The 20494-nt window shown below is 53.9% G+C and overlaps 1 protein-coding gene across 6 annotated transcripts in view; it reads right to left on the reverse strand.

The window, feature by feature from the left end:
* The window catches only part of LOC133754355 (general transcription factor 3C polypeptide 1-like), a 91943-nt gene that overhangs the window by 54439 nt on the left and 17010 nt on the right, over positions 1-20494 (reverse strand). Inside the window, exon 7 of one of the 6 annotated variants that reach the window (XM_062184846.1) lies at positions 6973-7656. The exons of the other annotated variants lie outside the window; for them this stretch is intronic. Coding sequence (XP_062040830.1) covers positions 7634-7656 — 23 coding nt within the window. The 3' untranslated portion in view covers positions 6973-7633. Of the gene's footprint in view, positions 1-6972; positions 7657-20494 lie in introns of those variants that run through there. 6 annotated transcript variants of the gene reach the window in all.

A 20494-nucleotide genomic window follows, 5' to 3' on the forward strand; every position in this document is an offset into this window, starting at 1 on the left:
CTCAGTTTCCTTATCTGGCCCTCAGCGGTGACAAGGTAGGGCTGGGCCAGGTCTCCCATGTGAGGTGCCCAGGACCAGGGCAGGCAGGGAGGAAAAGTCCCCTCCTGTCACCTGTCTTTGTGATTGCCACCTGACCCTCCAGGTATGCAAATGAGGCTGGTGGGGGCAGGGGGAGGGGTAAGTCACCATCCTGGATGCGAGAGCTAGAACTGACAGAGCTGGGGCTGGACCGAGGGCCTCTGGGGCCTGGAGGAAAGGCTTCACCGCCACGTGATCCTGCGTGTGGCTTTTAAACGCCATCCCTGGGAGCCAGGGGCATCGTCTTCAGGAGGGCTGGCGCTCATTGTACACCCAGGAATTGACAGCCTGAGCAGTATGGCTACAGAGTGCAAGATGTTAACTCTCAGAGAAAGAAAATTACGCCCCTGTTAACACTGCTGCTGCTCCTGTCTTCATCCGCGGGAGCAAGCCTCCGCCCGCCCCGTGCTGCAGCATCTGGAACGCCTCTCGCACCTGCTAAGCGCTCCCCAAAACTGACCCTGAACTTAGACGAGGCCGGGTCTGAGAAAGCACCACGTGGTTCCAAGAACAGCTGCCAACCGCTGCCCATTTTGTTATCTGACCTGAAGGAAGTGGCTGGCACTAGGGCGCCGAGGGCTCAGCTTCCATGTCCCCTCCCTCCCTCACTCCTCGGGGGCAGGCCTCATCCTGCCCACCCCAGTCACTCACTGCCTAGGGTAGTGGCCGGCATCACACAGTCATCAACAAACATCTGTCCAAGGGGAGGATGTGGGCTTAAATGGGCAGCTGGAGGAACAGGAGTAGGGATGCGTGGAGGGAGGGAGGGTGACGGACAGATGGAAGGGGTGTGCTGGGTGCATGAACAGATGGGGGCTGAGCAGGCAGGGGAACCATGGATTCCTGGGTGATGGGTGCTTGATGGAGGGAGAGCTGGATGGGGGACAGAGGGGGACCACATCCAAGTGCTCTCTAGGATACAAGCCTTGGCCGAGACCAGACCTTACTCTGGTACCAAATACTGACACGCAAAGCTCTCACACCACAAGGATAGTGTGAATGTGTGGGTGCACGTGTATGTGTCTGTATGTATGTGTGTGCATGCGTGTGCATGTGCGTGCCTGTGTGGCCTTGCTGGTTGTGCTGTCCTGAGGGTGAATGTGGCAGAGAACATAAGCCACAAGGAGTGGGAGTGAGGTGGGGTGATCAAACAGGAATGTATTTAAAAATGACTTTGGGGGTCTGGTGTGGTGGTGTAGCAGGTTAAGCCAGCACCTGCAGCGCCGGCATCCCATAGAAGCACCAGTTCAAGACCCGCTCGCTCTGCTTCGAATGCAGCTCCCTACTAATGCACCCCTGGAAGGCAGTGGAAAATGGTCTGAGTGCTTGGGCCTCTGCCACCCACAGGGAGACCCAGATGGAGCTCCAGACTCCCAGCTTCAGCCTGACCCAACCCCAGCTGCGGATGAACCAGTAGATGGAAGATTCTCTCTCTCTCCGTGTGTGTGTGTCCCTCTCTTCTGTGTCAATCTGTCTTTCAAATAAATAAATAAATAAATAAATCTATCTTTTAAAAAGTAACAGATCTTGGGCTGGCGCCATGGCTCACTTGGTTAATCCTCCACCTGCAGCACCAGCATCCTATGTGGGTGCCTGGTTCTAGTCCCGGTTGCTCCTCTTCCAGTCCAGCTCTCTGCTGTGGCCCAGGAAGGCAGTGGAGGATGGCCAGTTTGGGATACCAGGAGGAGGCACCTGGCTCCTGGATTTGGATCAGCACAATGCGGGCCATAGCGGCCATTTGGGCGGTGAACCAATGGAAGGAAGACCTTTCTCTTTGTCTCTCTCTCTCTCTCACTAACTCTGTCTGTCAAATAAAAAAAAGTAACAGATCTTTTAAAAAAAACCAACAACTTTGGACATATGAAGAGTCCTTTACAGGGCTGGCACTGTGATGTAGTGGGTAAAGCCGCCACCTGCAGTGCCGGCATCCCATATGGGCACCAGTTCAAGTCCTGGCTGCTCCACTTCCAATTCAGCTCTCTGCTATGGCCTGAGAAAGCAGGGGAAGATGGCCCAAGTCCCTGGGCCCCTGCAGCTGTGTGGGAGACCCGGAAGAAGCTCCTGGCTCCTGGCTTTGGATCGGTGCAGCTCTGGCAGTTACAGACATTTGGGCAGTGAACCAGTGGATGGAAGACTCTCTCTCTCTCTCTCTCTCTCTCTCTCTCTCTCTCTCTCTCTCCATCTGCCTTTCAAGACAAATAAATAAATCTTAAAAAAAAAGAGTTCTTTAAAAAGTTCAGGGAGGGGCAGGCGTTGTGGTGCAGCGGTTAAGACACCACCGGGGATGGCCGCATCCACGTCCATGACACTCTGAATGCTGACCTCACCACAGGGCTGGCCCATCACGGTTCCACACTGCTCAGGCCTCAGTGGCAGGTGCAGGGCCTGGCACTGGACCCAAACCTGGTGAAAGAGAGCCTCCCCTGACTTGGGGAGACACAAACATGGAGCCATTTGGCCAGTGCCGCGACTCACTTGGCCAATCCTCCACTTGTGGCACCAGCACCCCGGGTTCTAGTCCCAGTCAGGGCGTCGGTTTTGTCCCAGTTGCTCCTCTTCCAGTCCAGCTCTCTGCTGTGGCCCAGAAAGGCAGTGGAGGATGGCCCAAGTGCTTGGGCCCTGCACTTGCATGGGAGACCAGGAGGAAGCACCTGGCTCCTGGCTTTGGATCAGCACAGCATGCCGGCTGCAGTGCCCCGGCCACAGCAGCCACTGGGGGCTGAACCAACGGTAAAGGAAGACCTTTCTCTCCATCTCTCTCTCTCACTGTGTACTCTGCCTGTCAAAAAACAAAACAAACAAACAAACAAAAAAAATGGAGCCGTTCACATCACTGCACAATCAGGGCTGTAAGCGAGCAAAATCAATAGAGATGGAGACAGACAAACAGAAAAAGGGACCAAAGGAGTTGAGACACAGAGAGAGAAGGAAACCCAGTGGCATTCTCTGAGCACCTGGATCCAGCCAAGCCTGAAGCCACACAGCCACTGTCCTCAAGGGAACTCATAAAAAATGGACCATTTTGCTTACCCTGGCTTGAGCCAGATTCTGTCACTGGGGACCGACCAAGTTTCTTCATTCATTTTCGCATTCCAGGGGCCATCCTAGGAACTCAGGACCATGGGAATGGAATGGGAAGGTACCAGACTGGACAGGATTCAGCCCCGTCCACGATGCTAACCAACCCACGCCACACTGAGACTGGGAACGCTGCTCCTTGTGCTCACCCTATGAACTTTCCCAGGGCAAAACATCCCAGAGCTCTGGGCCTGTGCAGGCTATAAACAGACAGGTGCACTTGACCGTGGAGGTGGCCTGTGGCCCTGTGACCCCAGCCTGGGCAGGGTGCTGTGCACATAAGAGGAATACACAAATGCCACCACGTGCAAATCTCAACATAAAGTCAAGACTCGCTTTCCCGGATGGGAGCAACACTGTTCGTGACAGAAGGCGGACTCCCTGCCAAGTGCCAAAAAGCAGCCACGGAGTATGGGGGCATGGCGGGGGGAGAGGAGCACTTCCCAGTGCCACGCCTGCCAGCTGAGTGGGGAGAAACACGCCCCAGGGCCCCGTGGACTCGGGTAAGCAGAGCTGGAAAACACCCAGCCGGGAGAGAGTGAGGACTTCTCAGGGAGAGGGAGCAGGATGTGTCCCGGCAAGGTGGCATCTCCTGGGGACACGGGAGCCACGGACGAGCAGGCAGTGCTGGCTCCTTGCTGGGAGGCTCCTGCCCGCTCAGCACCCCTGGCTTCCAGGCCAGAAGTAGCTGCAGGTGTGTGATGGGCGCCTTTTTTTTTTTCCTTAACGTCAACATCTGTCAGGCTTTCATTCCCAGCCTGGATTACGTGAAGTCACCAAAACACTCAGCAAAGGGGGAGGCATCTGGCTCAGCGGCCAGCCGGCCCCCTGGGACACCTGCATCCCATATCGGAGCACCTGGGTTCCAGGCCGGGCTCCAGCCTCCTGTGTGTGCCCCTGGGATGCAGCAGATGAAGGCCCAAGTGCTTGGGCCCCTGCACCCATGTGGGAGACCCAGAAGAAGCTCCTGGCTCCTGGCTTCAGATCAGTGCAGCTCTGGCCATTGTGGCCACTTGGGGAGGGAACCAATGAACCAATGGCTGGAATATTCTCTCTCTCTCTCTCTCTCTCCCTCTCTCTCTCTCTCTCTCCCTCTTTCTCTCTCTCTCTCTCTCTCCCTCTCTCTCCCTCTCTCTCTCTTCCTGTCTGCCTGCCTTTTAAATAAAATAAAAATCCGATTTAATACATACCAATCAAACAAGTAAGGAAGCCTCTAGAATCCAAATACAAGCAGCCACACAACCTCTTCACATTCACGACAGGCTGTGTCTGCTTTTGGAAATTAGAAAACTACAAAATAGGGGTCGGCGCAGTGGTGTAGAGGGTTAAGCATCCGCCTGCAGTGTTGGCATCCCATACAGGCGCTGGTTCGAGTCCCAGCTGCTCCACTTCCCATCCAGCTCTCTGCTAATGCACCTGGGAAAGCAGTAGAAGATGGCCCAAGTGCTTGGGCCCCTGCTTCCATGTGGGAGACCCAGAAGAAGCACTTGTCTCCTGGCTTCAGATCGGCGCAGCTCTGGTGTTGTGGCCATTTGGGGAGAGAACCAGTGGATAGAAGACCTCGCGCTCTCTCTCTCTCTCTGTAACTCTGCCTTTCAAATAAATAAAAATAGATCTTTTTAAAAAAGTACCAAATAAGTTACAAACATGAGTGAGAATGGCAGAGCCTGTGTGGCTAGGCTGAAACCAACAGAAACACAGTGCAGGGCACGTCTTCTAGACTGTGGTCCCCGGCCTGGGCCCCTCTCTGGCCTCTGGGACATTTTTTTGCTGTTCCCCTGCAGACTTGACATTCTCTCAGGCTGTCCAAGGACATAACAAACTTCACACATCCAGCTCAGCACTCAAGACCCCTCTGCTCCACTACCTAACCAAACCAGAACAAAACCCACTCCCACCTCAGTCTTCCCCATCTCAGCAATGGGCACAACCTCTGAGGAGCGTCCTCAGAGCCTTTTTCCCTCACTCCACTTCCAATCTTTCAGCAGGTCCTATTGGCTCTCCTTTCAAACCATATCCTGCAGCCTTCAGGTTCCTTCCATCTGTGCCCCAGGCCAAGCCACCAGTGTGCCTCGCCCACACCACCACCTGCCCACCCTGCTCTGTCTGCCTCACCCGGTATCCCCACTCATGCAGAAGGATCTCTGATCAAGCGCAAGTCATTTCTGACCAAAGCCTTCGGAGTCCCCCCAGTGCCTTTACAAGAAAGTCCAAATTTGACACCGCAGCCCATGAGGCTCTGCACGCCAGGTCCTTCCCACGTGATGTGGTCTCTCCCGGTCTGCAGCAGCTCACGGGCCTCCTTAGAGTCCTCCAGATCTGCCCACTGGTTCCTGTCCCAGGACCTTTGCACTTGCTGCCCCATCCTATCCCACTCTTGCACCATCCTCTAGGTAACTCCAGTGTCACCGCTCCAGAGAGGCCTTCTCTGTCTGCCCCCGACAGGACAGCGGCAGAATAGAGGACAGACAGCAACACCACTTATTAACCATAGAAGCCAATGAAGGCCTGGACAACGCTACTGATGGCTGCCCCTAGGAGAGGAAGTATGTGTCTGGGCACAAGGGAGTTTTGTGCCATGCATGGTTCTGTTCCTCTGAATTTTAAACCATGTCCACTTATTATTATTCCAAAAATGCTTAATAAAACAGTAGGGGGAAGGCTACATCCCAGTAATAGTCCCGACAACCACGCCCAGCGTCTCTGCCACTCCATAGGAGCTCAGATAATAAGTGTATCTCGAGTCTTAGCCAACGTTTGCCCGGGACTGTAAATGCCAGCTCTGGGATTAGAGGCAGGATCACAGTGCAGATGGGGAGGGAAGTGACCTGGCTGGAGGCTCCAGGCTCAGAAGAGAGAAGGCTGGGAGGAGAGCCACTCCTCCCCGGCTTCCTAGGAGACCTCAGGCCCCAGAGAAAGCACCGCTAATCAGCACAGCGTCTGCTTGGGTCAGCAAACTGGGCATGTGGCCAGCAGCTGGGCGACGGAGTGGACTCTCTGGAGTGAGGCTGCAGCGGGTGGCTTAGGGAAACACAGAACAGCTTGGGAAAGTTCTTCCTCCCCACGCCCACCCACCTGCACACACCCAGCACATCTGTGGGAGGAGAAGGGCTGGGATGACGTCATCTCTCGAGTGGCCAATGCCCCTTGGAGGCTCCGGGCTCACAGAGGAGACTCAGTCTGCCGCCCTGCCAAATGGGCAGCCAGGCAGGCACCACTCATGTCACCCCATGGCCAGCTCCCAAAGTGGCCCAGGCCCTCCAATGTCACAGGTTTCTTGCTGCACAGCATGGTGCTTCCCTCTGCTCTGGTCTCAATGGATGTTGGTCCACAAAGACCCCAGCTTCATCCTGCTCTCAGTGTCCCAGGCCCTCCACAAGGACCCCCATTTCCCAGAGGGACCTGCCCAGGGATGCACACTGCATTGGCTTGCCACCCTCTCCCACCTCACTGTCCCCTCCTTCATTAGGGGTTGCTGAAGACCCACCCCCCAAGAAAACTGCTCATCAAATCCCCAAATCCTAGTTTCAGGGTCAGCTTCTGGGGCCTCCCTGGACAGAGGAGTTGAATAGCCCTGTCCAGTTGGAGCTCAGTTTCCTTTCTCCCTCTCTCTTGCAGTGATTCTGGGGTGGCAGAGGCCAAGCCAGGACCCTTTGCCGCACAGAAGCCCTTGACACACCTGAAGGCAGCCCCAGATGCTCCCAGACCGCCCCCAGGGCCATACTTCTCTTTCCCTGGTTTAAAACACTTCTCCCCCCAGCCCTGCCCCCTACCCCCTTCTGACTTTACTCCCCATGACCGTGAGTCATGTGCCTGGTTTACACTCCCTGGAAGGTGTGCAGTCAACGAGCGCAGGACCTGTCTCTGCATCTTCTTGAACATGAGAACCACAGGCTGCTAGTGGAGGAGTAAGACACAGCCTCAGTTTCCCTGTAGCTAAGTCACCCCCACCCCCGGTCCCCTCCAGAAGTCCAAGTCCCATTCACTAGCACTACTCTCAGTGGAGGGCAGCCGGGACTGAATCTAAACACCAAGAGCAGAGAGGAGAGTGTCCCCTCCCTTGTGCTACAGGTAATGGTCCTATTGATAGACCCCAAGGACACACTCTTGGTTTGTGGAAACCATTTTTGACTATTGGTGCACAAGAACAGGAGCAGGCACAGTCACAACCACAATAATATAAAAACCCAGACTCCTCTCTCTCGATCAGCTGCCAGACCCTGTTATTATTGCTGTTGCTGTTGATGATGATGACCCCAGGCCTGCCGAGTCTCACATGTTGCTGGACCCACCCACCATGCCCTGTTTGTTGTCACTTTGGTCCTGAGTACTAGGCAGGACACTGTTTCCTCTGTGTCCCACGGTGGGGTGCTCACATTTGGGATCAGACCGTTCTTGGATGTGAGGGCATCCCGTGCATTGTGGGGTGTCCGGGAGCCTCCATGGCGTCTTCTGCATGGGAACCACTGTGAAACCTCTATAGGCACGTTGGCTGCTGTCCTAGGAAGGAATGGGAAATATGGGCACAGGTGCCAGCCCCGCCCCTTCCTCGACACAGCCCGCATCCCTGACTGATTCCTACAGATCTTGGATGCTGCCTCAGGATCCTTCTTAACACAGCTGCCCAGGGACCATTGTCAATGACCAGGACTGGCAGTTAGAGGAAGCCCCTTTACTCTCCCTTTTTCTAGGAGTGGGAGAAGAACTGACTTGCAGTCAAGCCCTCAACCACGGTCCCTGCCCCTCTGGGCCTCGGTGTCCCTGCGGGTGTGCGTGGGGACCATCCGGACTGCTTCCCGGAGCTCCGACAGGGCCTTAAGTGGGAGGATCAATGAGACAATCTTGGTAACTCAGAATATTACAGAAATGCACAGCAGGATCCTCTCTCGCGGGGTGCTCTGAAGGTGAACCCGTAAATAATTAGAAGACATTGGGCTGTTATCAAGTGCCAGGTTTAATAACGGAACTAATGAAAAAGGAAGGCGCTGGGAGCGGGCGGGCAGGGTGGAAGCCCTGGCAGTCGGCTCTCGCAGGCTGCTGCCGGGAGGACGTAGCCTGACGCTCAAGGCTACGGCAGTCTGTGTGTGGTGTTTTGCTCAGGTGCAGCGTAACCATGGAGACAGACTCCCCTCCTCCCTGTGGAGTGGATTCCACCTCCCATGTGTGTCCACCTCACACGCGCACCCCATGCCCCTGCACCCCGGCTCCTTCTGGCTTGTGCAGAGGGGAGGAGACTCATGCAGGGGCAGCCTCTGGACCCCAGGGTTGTGGGTTCAAGTCCTGCCTCTGCCCCTTCCTGAGTGTGACCTCAGCTAAGCCGCGTGGCCTCTGGGAGCCTCATGCTCCTAACCTGTACACTGAAGATAAAGCACTTTCCCCCCAGCAGTGTGGGATCCGATTCCGTCAGGAGTAAGGGCCAGCTCCGGGAGGCAGAGGACCAGGCAAGAATGGCGGGAATGAAGGCTCCCTGAGCTTTGTGTTTATTCTGCCAAAAATTGGGGACGGGAAACTTCCTGTCTTTGTGAGCAGGGAAGCGTTCCGTGCCAAGCTGATGCCCGAGGCCATCGTCCCCACTCTCCTGTGAACCCTTTGCCCTGGGCCAGCCCTCCCAGAGGTCTCCGAAGGTGGCCTTGATGTTCAGTACCCTGAACTACTTTACTGCTTGCCAAGAGGGGTTGGGTTACAGGGCCCAGTCTCTCAGTGCTCCATCCTTGGTGTAGCATCCCTGTGTGTACACATCAGTCTGCTGACTAAGGCTGGTGGGGAAACTGCCTGGGCTGTTGTAACAGTGCAATGCTGTGAAGGCAGCTGGCACTGGCCACCACCCACCCAGCCATGCCCCTTTGGCTCTTCCTCTGGTCAAACCCCTCCCAACCCCTTGTCCCTACCATGGCACTCACAGGGGCGACCGACTGCTCCTGATAACAATACTCGGACCACTCGTCAGCGTGAACCAGGTCCTGGGCACTGCCCCAGCTCTCTATGACCCACGATGACCATCCTACAACCCTAGGGAGGCGCTATCATGCCCATCGTCCACGGGGTGAACGTGACACCTAGGAGCAGTGGATCTGCCAAACCCACATCCCTGAGACGGTGAGGGGCTGGGGTTTACCGGGCTGTGTGGCTCTGCAGCCTCAGGTCTAAACCTTTGATGAGGTGCACCCTGGTTCCAGGAGGGCGAGGGCACTGGGGACAGCCGAGTAGCTCAGAGGCCAGGGGCTCCAGCCTCTGCCTGAGCAGTGGTATAAGACAGCAGAGGGGGGGTGGGGGGGTGGGGGGCAGACCTGGGAGGTGCAGCCCGCAGCCAGCATCATTCCTTCCTTGGGGGGCTGATGAGCCAGGAAAGGACACAGCCCCAAAGGAAACATGGGGGGAAGCGGAGCAGCGTGGCTGGCGGCTCCTGCTCTTCTCACGGTAAGGGAGCCAAGTTGCCCACACCCTACGGCAGGCCTTGGCATCTGCCATCACTGCCATCCTGGAAGGGCGCCACAGCCTCCTCTACTGACAGCCGGGGTGGGTGTCTCAGGGGGTGCAGGGATAAACTGGGCTCCGGGGGCAGGCAGGCAGGGTTCTCAGCCCAGCTCTGCAGCCTCCTATTCCAGGGGCCCTGGGAGTCCCTGAGTGTAACACCCTTCACTTTCCGGTCAGTAAACGGGCTCACAATGACAAACGTTAGGGGCTCAGAGAGAAGGTGTGGGTAGGGAGGAACCGAGTACCTGCTGTGGGCCAGGCACCATACCAGCGCAGTGCACAACTTAACCTCTCACAAGCCTGCGGCAGGCAGGACCCTCTAGGCTCCATTTTTACAGAAGTGGAAGCTGAGGCCCAGAGTGGTAAGAGGACGGCTCAAGGCGGCAGAACTAGGATTTAAGCCCAGGCTCTCTGCCTCCAGACAAGCTTCTCAGCCACTATGAGCTCACCACACCTAGCATGGAATCGGTCCCATCTTTCTGTAGGCCAAGCCCCTTGCTGGACAGTAGTCACAGTGGCCTGGCTCCTGGACAGGAGTGGGACCTCATTCCTGCTCTGCTTCAGAGCACGGGGTTTAGGAAGACAAAGGTGGCTGAGGGTGACAGCTGAGAGCTACGAGCTGTTGCCAGCCTTCACCTCAGCCCAGGACTGACAAGGAGCACCCCACGCAGAAGAGAGCTGCAGGTGGGTCTGCTCACGCACATCTACACTGGGCCCAGTGAGGTGTGCTGATTCTGGGAGGCCTGGAGTGCTGCACCCACAGGGCAGCTGCTGAGCTTTTAAGGCCACGTGCTGTGTGGCTCTGATGTGCTGCTGTTTCCGTCAGACAAGCAAGCCCTGTTTGACTTCCCAGGCTGTGTCTGTCTTGTCACGCTGACCACGGAGCTCTCTCCCGGGGCCTCGTCGTTTGGCATCCATGGCAGCAGAGCAGTTCACGGATTGGGGTGTGAGCCCTGCCTCTGTCAGAGAGCTTGGGAGGCTGGGGGACTTCCAGCAGCCTCTACCATCTTGCCTGCAAACTGGAGCTAGTGATGGCATCCAGCCTCGTGGGGCTGCAGGGGGCACCCGGAGAGACAAAGCAGGTAAAGGAAGAACAGTGCCACCCACATGTCCTGAGTCCACAGGGCCATGCTCAGGGAGTTTCACAGCCCTCTCATCCTTCCCCACTGTCCAGAGTTGTACCAGCATTGGGTTTTCCATTTTCATGGTGAACCATTCTCGTCTGGCTCATGGGCCTGTCACTCTGAGCTGCCCCGCCACTACAAGGAAGGCCCTGGGTGGAATTGGGGCCTGCCTGGTCCCCACACAAGTTAAGGCTGGAGGGGGCAGCCAGCCACCACGCATGCTCACAGACACCTGGGGCTTTTGGCAAGACAATAGCAGAGCGGGATACATCCAGACACTCCGAAGGTGCAGAGGGGGAGAGGGGATGCAGCAAATCCTTACCGAGCGCCCAGGAAGAACCAGGCATCATGCAAGGTGCTTTTAAAACCAATTTTACCTATCACACAAACTGTGCCATGACCGCCATTTTGGGAAAAAGATGAGGTTCTGAGGGGTCGTGGGATCGGGCTTGGGTCTTGCAGGTGAGGTCACCTGGCGAGGCTACCTTCAATTTCAGTTTCTGCCAGAAAGCACCGCTCAGCATCCAGGAAAAGCCAGTGTGGCTGTGAAGGGGACCCAGCAGCCAGCGCTTCTCACATTCCCAGCGAGCATGCGCATCGGGGTGCCTAGCCAAAGGGCGTGAGTAGCCCGGGGAAAAACCAGGGCCAGATGAGAACAGAGGGACTCCAGGGTCACAGGCAGAGGCAAGGTCTGACTGGTGAGCTAGGCAGATGCCCCAGAATGCAGACAGTCATCCCCTTTTCCCTGCCCTGACACACACAGACACACACAGACACACACAGACACACACACACACACACCGACCCAGGGCTCGGCTGGTCGGTGCTGGGAATCATTCTGACAGTCTGGGAAATGCCTACACGTGCTCCAGGGACAATCTGGAGGAGGTGACTGCTTTAGATGACTGCACAGAGACCTGATCAGAGGCCGGGAGCCCAGAAGTGAGGGTGGCACTGGAATAATGGAGGAGGGCAACACCCAAGTTAAAAGCCCGGACTCCAGGGTCAGTGTGTGGTGTGCACCTGCTTCTACCAGTCTTTGCTGGCTGTATAACCGTGGCCAAATAAAAGCAGGCAAGAAAGTAGAACTGCAGGGTCTTATTTCCTGCATGCATAGAGCTTGGAAAGGACAAAGAGACAGGCTGGGGCCAGGCAGGGGAAGGGTGAGCAGGGAGACGACATCTGGGTGGGGTATTAAAGGACATGTAACATCGGGCTAATGAGACAGAAGCAGACAGGCATTCTGGGCAGGAGGAACAGTCTGAGCAAAGGCTCAGAGGTGGAAACGGCCAGGCCTCTTGGGAAGTGGGTGGTGGGGCAGAGGGGAGGAGAGAGAAGAACGAGGAGAAAGGCAGACAGCGGAAGTTGTGCGTGCCATGCAAAGGCCACCGTATTTTTATTTTGTAGGCTTGATGTTCAGGCCTGACTGGCAGCTGTCACTGTGGTGGATGAGGACAACGGGCCGGTGGGATGGAGGCTGAAGGGAGGCCCCGCCTGCTGACTCTCAGGCCCCTGGGAGCTGTCCTCAGCCTCGCTCAGACCCCAGGCACTCCCCTGCCTGACTCCCCCTTTCTCAGGAGTCCCGCCCAGTGTCCCAGGGAGGCAGCACAGGGTGTGGACAGCTGCCAGGCTCCAGACACACACTCCACCCTCTCTGCGGCCTTTAGGCTACTGAACTGTGCCTCTGCCTTCTGAGCAGTGAGAGAAAAGAATAACCGGCAGGCTGGGCTGGTAGAAGGATTAGAGTAAAACAGAGAACACGCAGCGCAGGGCCTGCCGCAGGGTCTGCCACAGGGTCTTGATGGGCTTTCTATCCCCACTCCCTTGCCCGCCCGAGAAGGAACACAGTAGAACAGAAGAATCTGCCATTATCTCACCTTGTCCCTTCCTCTTTTAAGCAATTATGTCCCATTGTCTTATATACAGGACACCTATAAAGACTTCCACTGGGCAACAAATGTACCACTTATGGTAACTTTGTGATTGCCCCTACAGTGAGCATGGCAATGCTAACCTCTATTCTGAGAGTTTTCACAGGAAGTCACAATTCAGAAACTAGTCCCCAAGCGATTCTCAGACCCAGACAGACTGGAGTCCACCTTTGCCATCTCAAAGGAAAGCTGGCCCTCGTCGCTGACCAATGGAAGGCAGGCCAAGCGCACTGGGAGCTACCAGAGGCCCACACCCAAGCCTACCCACACAGGGCTCAACCCAGCTTTGAATGGCAACACCCAACTGCCTTGACTCCCCCAGACTGTGCACTGGCAGCCGACTCCTTGCCCTGCACCTTGCAATAAACATCTTTTCCCACCACCCCCCTGCCAGGCATTGCCTCACTTTGCGGTAGGCAAGTGGACCCAGTTTTGCGGTTCTAAGCCAACCCCGCCAACCAGTTTTGGGGATGTCTGACAGCAAGAATCTACGGTTTTCTTCCTAATCACCTGAGCAAAGAAGGGTGCTGACAATAATCCACACGGGGGCTTGTGAAGGTTTAGGGACCTGTACGAGTCTGAACGTTTTTGGTCTAGCATTTCAGTGTCACCAGGAGACACCCTGTGCATCATCACCCCTCCAAATCCGGGGGCCGAGTTAGTGACTGACCCCAAGGACCGTAGCGGACCTTTCTCAAGGGCTCGGAGTCTAAGAAGGTAACAGCAGCCAACCACACCTCTGCTGCCAGACCTGTCACCCTGGATGGACATCCATGTGCCCACAAGGGCCTGCACTTGCCTTTGGCTCCTCCTGTCTCAGGAAGCACCACTTCTCAATCCCCCTAAGCCATCAGCAGGCCACATCCTAGAAAGGTCCCTCCTGTCCCAGTCTGATCCCCGGGGATTTTTCCCAGTCCCTTCTGGCCTCCCACCTGCCCCCAGCAGGAGCTTTCCAAAGCAGTTTGGCCAAGCACGTTTTCCTGCTGAGAGGTGATAGCTCCCACTGAGGCAAGCAAGGAGGTAGCTCAGTAAGCAGCGAGGCACTAAGAGCCTGCCAGCAGCACCTGCGCTGTGGCCGCACACTGCACAGCCCCCGCCCCCTACCTGCTGATCCACACCCATTCCCCACCACGTACCAGACCCCATGACACCTTCCCTAGAGATGACAGCAAGTGTGCTCCAGCCCCTGCAGAGTTACCATGGATGCTCCTGAGATTCTCAAAGGGCCAGGGAAGTGAGCAGTACAAGCCCCACCCAAACCCCACCCCATCTGAATAGCTAATTAGGCACACCCTCCTACCTACAGAAGCAGGATTAAGGAAGAGGAAGGAAAAGCCCAGTTCCTGACAGAGCGCTTCCCGGGTGCCCGGGCATCCTTGGGAGAGCCGTCTCAGGCCTCTCCACTGCAGGAGGGGAATGTTACTCTTCCTGAGTTCCAGTTCTTACCTTTCTTTTACTTTTTAAAAATGGTATTAAAATGTTCTTGTTTCTTTTACTCATTTAATTACTTACAGTAATTACTTTTTTTTTTTAAAGCTAATGCCACTTTTGGCACTTTTAACTTAAAGAAATTATGCTAATTTTAATTGTTTTAACCATTTCCCACTATCACCACTACTTTGAGAGGCTTTTAAAACTTCTGATCATTTTTCCCTATTCCTTTTATGTTTGTTTCACCTTTTATCCTTCTTGTTTGATTTTCAGTTTCTTTGGCTTCAAAGTGGTATAAGTCTTTACATTTTATTTCATTTCACTGTAGTCATTCATAATATGACTCATTTCTCTTTTTTCTCAGCTTGTACACTTTAATCCTATTACAGCTTTACAAATGTCCCCTTTTGCCATTTTAATGACTGTAATTTACTGCACCCTGTTCTTCACTTTGTTTTTACTTAAAAATTTAACAGTCTTATTGAATTTACCCATTTAAGGTGTACATGGCAATGGCTCTTAGTGCATTCTCAGGCTGCATTCCTCACCTGTCCCTTTTAGAACCTTTTCATTACTCCAACCCATTTAACTGTCAGTCCTCTACCCTTGAACTAGCAATCGGGGCCAGCGCTGTGGCGTAGTGGGTAAAGCCGCCACCTGCAGAGCCGGCATCCCACATGGGTGCCAATTCGAATCCCGGCTGCTCCACTTCTGATCCAGCTCTCTGCTGTGGCCTGGGAAAACAGCAGAAAATGGACCAAGTCCTTGCGCCCCTGCACCTGCGTGGGAGACCTGGAAGAAGCTCCTGGCTCCGGATCAGCACAGCTCTGGCCATTGCGGCCAACTGGGGAGTGAACCAGCAGATGGAAAACTTCTCTCTCCGCCTCTCCTTCTCTCTCTGTGTAACTCTTTCAAATAAATAAATAAATCTATAAAAACAAATAGCAATCACTAATTCCTTTCACATGTCCCTATTCTGGACTTGCCTGTAAAGTGGAACTGTTACAGAATTACCCCAAAACTAGCTGAGGGGTTGCCAAAGAACCCCCCAAACTGGGCCTGCACACCCAGAGTGCAGTAAACCAATCATGGGCATCGGGTGATTGGAAAAAAGGAGACATTTATTGCATAACACACAGCACAGAGTCAGGCAGCCAAGGCTCAACACTTGGGTTCCCCACGGGAGTCAAGGCAGTGAATCTTAGAGTTCCAAGCTGGGGAGGCACGGTGGGATCTGCTTGTGTGTGGGCCTCTGGTTGGTCCACAGTACATGTGGCCTTCCTTTGATTGGCCAGCCTGCTTCCTTTGGAATGGCAAAGGTAGACTGCAATCCATATGGCTCTAAGGGTAGACTGGATATTAGTTTGTTTGATCAGGGCTGTGAGTTCCTGAAAACATCTCGAAGTCTAACATCTGAAGTCTAACACCGGGATATCGGCTTTGGGAGAGACGGATGAACCTTAAGGCCTGCAATCCTGCCTGTGGGTTCTCGCAGAGGCTCTGATTTACAGAAGCAGCACTGAGACCTTCCTCAATCACGCCACTCCCTTAGCTTCCCAGTTAATCTTTCCAGGGGCACTGTGGGCTGAGGTTCTGGGCCTGATAAAATCCACATCAAAGGCTACCAGCGACTCCGTACAGAATCTGAATGGCCCTTTGTGAGCCGTCACTCTTTCTCCAGGAAATGACCTTGCCACCCTGTGGAAATGAGCTGACTACAGACCAATGGGTTGATTTCTGGACTCTCGATTCTACTCCACTGATCTACATGTCTGTCCTTGAGCTAGACCGCACTGTTCTGCTTACTGTGACTTTACAGTGCGGGGTTGGGGAACAGTGAGCCCACAAGCCGTTTGCGGCCTGCAAGACCATTTGGTCTGGCCCCGCCAAGGCAACCACAGGCAGAACTCGAAATTCAATAAATCTACAGCAAGCTAATTTTAACAAAGCTGATAATTTTGAATGGCTGGCAAATGATGTCATAACTACCCAAATGGCCCGTGGCAGAAAAAGGCTCCCCATGTCTGCTGCAGTGAGCTGTGAAAGTGAGAAGTGTGAGTTCTTCTGGTGTATTCTTTTTCAGGATTGTTTTACCTTTCTGGGTCCCTTATGATTTTCCTTATGAATTTTAATTTAGAAACAGTCTGACTGCTTCCAGAAAGGACTCAGCTTGAGATTCTGAAATGGACTGTGTGGAATCAGATTAATTTGGGGGAGAATTACCATCCTCATGATGTTAAGCCTTTCGACCTGGGAACATGGGATGTTTTTCCATTGACTTCAATTGTAAATTTCTACTCACCACGTTCTGCGGTTTTCAAGGTATACATTTTGTTCTTCTTTCGTTAAATTTATTCTTAAGTTATGGGGAACAGAATTGTTCTCCAAATTTCATTTTCAGATTGCTCATTAGTAGTATTTAGGAATAAAGTGGATTTTCAAACATCTGGTGTCCTGAGATTTTGTTGAACTTGCTTATTTTTGAAGAGTCGCTGTGATGTTGGCAAGGAGGAGCTGACACCACCAGCACTTCCCTGAAGCCTCCCCTGGGCTGTAGCCCCACCTGCGGCATCCAAACCCTCCACCCCGTCCACGTGGCAAAAAACAATGCAACTTTTGCAGTGTTTGCTGCTAGAACTGGAACTGGCTAAAAGCATCCGATACAGCTACTGGCTGCATCCCTGTGCTAACCTTCTGCTCATTATGCTAAAATGACCATGGCTGACACTCCCACTCCCATCAGGCACCTGACGCCATGACGCTTCGGCGATTTCTAGAAAAGGCTATACCCTAATCCTGCCCCAGACACACTCTGTATGCCTCTAGGTCAAATAAAGGGATGGACCCTGACCTGGTGCGGTGCAGCTGTCCTGTGAGCACGCCCACACTCCTTCCTGTTACACCCACTTTGATTGTAAATCACTCTTTAAATCTTGCTTCCTTGCTGCCTTTCATCTAAGTTACATCCTTGAATTCCTTCTGGCAATGCAGACAACAGCCCGGCCCCAGCCATCCTCACAGCAAGGCAGAACTCCACGTCATCACCAGGGGAGTGCGGACACCTCACCATCTGCCACGCACCTCGGTGCAGGACTCTCCTTGTCACCGAACGGGAGAGTCTACAAATGACAGCCGCAGGCCTCAGGCTGCAGGAGCACGATGCCCGTCAGTCACTCCCACCTGTGATCAATGCAGTTCTGCACTGCCTGATTCTACTGTGCTTCTGCGGGACTGTCACGTTCACATCTATTTCCCTGCATTCCTTCTCTACACAATTTAATAAACACAGGATGACTGGTAACACTTGCAGGGAAGAATCCCAATTTGCAAAACAGATCAGCTCAGGGTGCTTGTTTTCAAGACCAAGGTTTTTTAGCTTTGTGCAAAACCGAGCACTGCATCTCTTCACACAGTGAAATATGCATTTGGAAGGTGCCTAAACCCAAACTCTTTGTTTCAGGAATGTTCACGCGAATTCGTGTGTATTCAGGCACACCTGCAAATTTACATGACGTGATGCATCATCTTTATTTATCACTTAAGCCTTTGCTACCCCACAATGCCTAGAAGGAAGGTTTTATGTTAATCTGCAAACCAGAATGACAAGGCTCAAGGCAAAACCCCCTGTAAACTGCAGCCAACCCTTCCACCTGTGCAGGAAAAGTAACTGAAGTGGTGCTTAATTAAATCACACTGGCTACGCACCGACTTAGCGCTTGAGCTGTGCCATGGAGACACTGCACAGGCCTTATGGTTAGAAAGTACATAGGGTGCGGCTACCACCCTCGAGAAGCTCACGTCCTAGCTGGGAAAAAGCCACACAGATAAGTAACTGAGACTCCGTGTGCCAGCAGGGGTGGGTGCTGGGACCACCTGGGAATGGGCGAGCCTCTGCGTGCACGTGTGTTACTCATTCTAACCGGAGGCCTGCCCTCTTCATCACGCGAGGAGACACAGCCCCCATTCCTGGTGCTCCCAGTCATGCTGACCCTTCTTCCAGAAGTCTCCTTCTCCCATTCCCATGGATAGGTTCTATGGACAGATACCCCTCCGGGGGCCAGGCAGAGAGCAAAGGGGGTGGTGCTTCTCTGCCCAGCCAATCGCTATTAACAAACTGTCACTCAAGGTTGCCTCATGTTATTTTTACAGAGCACTTCGGGGTCAGACTTTTTGGGTGAAAATTTTTCTTAAATACCCGCAACAAACTCCATGAAAGGAGACAGTGGGAGCCTCAACAAACACACTGGGACAGCTGGCCTGCGGGCGGCCAGTGTGCGGCCCCTGTTCTGTGTACGCCGTGGCCTGTAAGCCTCACAACACCCCTGGAATACGTGTACTGTGGGGAAACTGAGGTGCCGAAGGTCACCCTGACAGGAAGTGAGGAGACGAGATCTCTGCGCACAGGGCTCTAGCGTCAGTCTGCTCAGGCGCCTGTGACCTTCAAGGGGTTCCTTGCATCTCCAGGGGCCTGCAGTCACACAGCAGCCTTCCCTGGGGCTTCTCTAGGGAACTGAACTTGCTCCTTGCTTTCTTTCCACTTTCAAGCAAAACAAACAAACAAACAAACAAACAAAAAACAAAGCCCAAACCAGTCTACACCGAACAACCTTTATCCTGCAGGTCAGGGAATAAGACAGGCCCCAGTGGATCATCCTACCTTTGCGGCAGGCACTGGAGAATCCCTTAGCAGCCGTGTTCTCCAAGGCACCGCTCGGTTCCGGGAGCTTTTTCCTCCTCACCATGGGACCCAGCCCTCCCTCCTCACCTTCTCCCCACGTCAAGGCTAGCACCCCGCCCCCCGCGAGCCCGTCATTTAGTCAATCACATGTCCTCGCGGCACTGAAGGGGGTGTGAACAACCAGAGATGAAGTTCCACTCCAGGATGGCTGCCCTACCTCCCAGAGGCTTCCTTCCGTGTGCCCACCCCTGTGGCCTTGTACTACTGAGGCCCCACCATCTCCCCTACAAGACTGCTTAGCCCCAGGGAAGCTAGACAGGGTGGCCAGGAAACCAAGGGGCAGAGTTCCCATAGACCGGCACTCGCACTCTCTCAACAAATGGGGCTGCCGGCCCTGGCGAGGACACTGGTCTAAGTGTTGGGGACGCTGTGGGTTGGCCCTGGCTCAGTGCACATCCTACTGAGGACGTTGCTGGAACCAGTCTCCACCCACAAGGCCAAGCCCATGGGTCCAAAGCAGTTTTTTCTTGTATACCTTTTCCTTCTCCTTGGAGTCAGTGCCTTTGCTTTTTCATGTTTGCTTGGTTTCCTGCGTGCCATCCACTAATTCATGCTGACTCTGACAGACGAGTAGCTAACCCTAGACACACACACAGAGCCAGGCACCTGTCACTCAGGGCTTTGCTCTCCCCAGGGCCATCTCGCTGGCCACTCGCTGGCCTGGCTTCCTTCCCCTGCTTCTAGAACCCCACAGTTCCCCATCTCTTGGTGTCACCCATCGTTGCACGGTGTACATCCGCCAGGAGCCTCTAACAGGAGGCCCTGAGTACAGACATGCCTGAACTTGTCCTGGTTCCTGACCGATGGCAAGGCTCAACACCTCAAACTTCCAACTCCCCCAGCTTCGGATACCCCAGGGCCCTCGGAGGTCTCCTCTCTGGAGGCTTCTTACTCTAGGTTTTCTGAAGTTGCAGGGCATGAATTTCTTTGTGTTCATTAGGACAGGCACTGACAGGCCTCGGGATCTGGAAACGTAGTTCTTTCAGAGCCGAGAAAACGCCTTGCGTCGTTTCTCATAACCTCCTCTTCAGTCCTAGGTGTGCTCCCTCCTCCCCACCCCCAATTATGTAGGTGGAGGGCCTCTAAGCTCAGTCTCTTCAACTTGCTTCTTCCATGTTCTATCTCTTCTGAGTTTTTGTTCTCTCTGGGAGATTTGACTTTATCTGATGGTTTTCTTCACTAAATCTATCATTGCGATTAGTCCGAATTCTTTTATTTCCAAGTGTTCTTTCTTATTTTCTGCTCATAGCCCCTTGCTCTACTTTCATGGATGCTATACCTTCTCTTTTCTGAGGATCTTTTTCTTATTTGTAAATTTTCTTCTGCTCCCCACTTTGTTTCTACTTCCTGTTTGTTATTTTCTTTCTTTTTAGATTTATTTAATTAGAGGCAGATTGACAGAGAGGGATGAAGAGAGACAGAGCTCTTCCATCTGCTGGTTCACTCCCCAAATGGCCACAATAGCCAGAGATGGACCAGGCTGAAGTCAGGAGCCAGGAACTCCATGCAGGTCTCCTATGTGGGTGGCAGGGGCCCAAGCACTTGGGCCATCTCCCTCTGCCTTCCCAGGTGCATTAGCAGTGAGTTGGATTAGACGTAGAACAGCCCGGACTGGAACCAGCACCCATATGGAATACCGG

This window comes from Lepus europaeus, assembly GCF_033115175.1.
Source record: "Lepus europaeus isolate LE1 chromosome 21 unlocalized genomic scaffold, mLepTim1.pri SUPER_21_unloc_9, whole genome shotgun sequence".
Taxonomy (NCBI): Eukaryota; Metazoa; Chordata; class Mammalia; order Lagomorpha; family Leporidae; genus Lepus; species Lepus europaeus.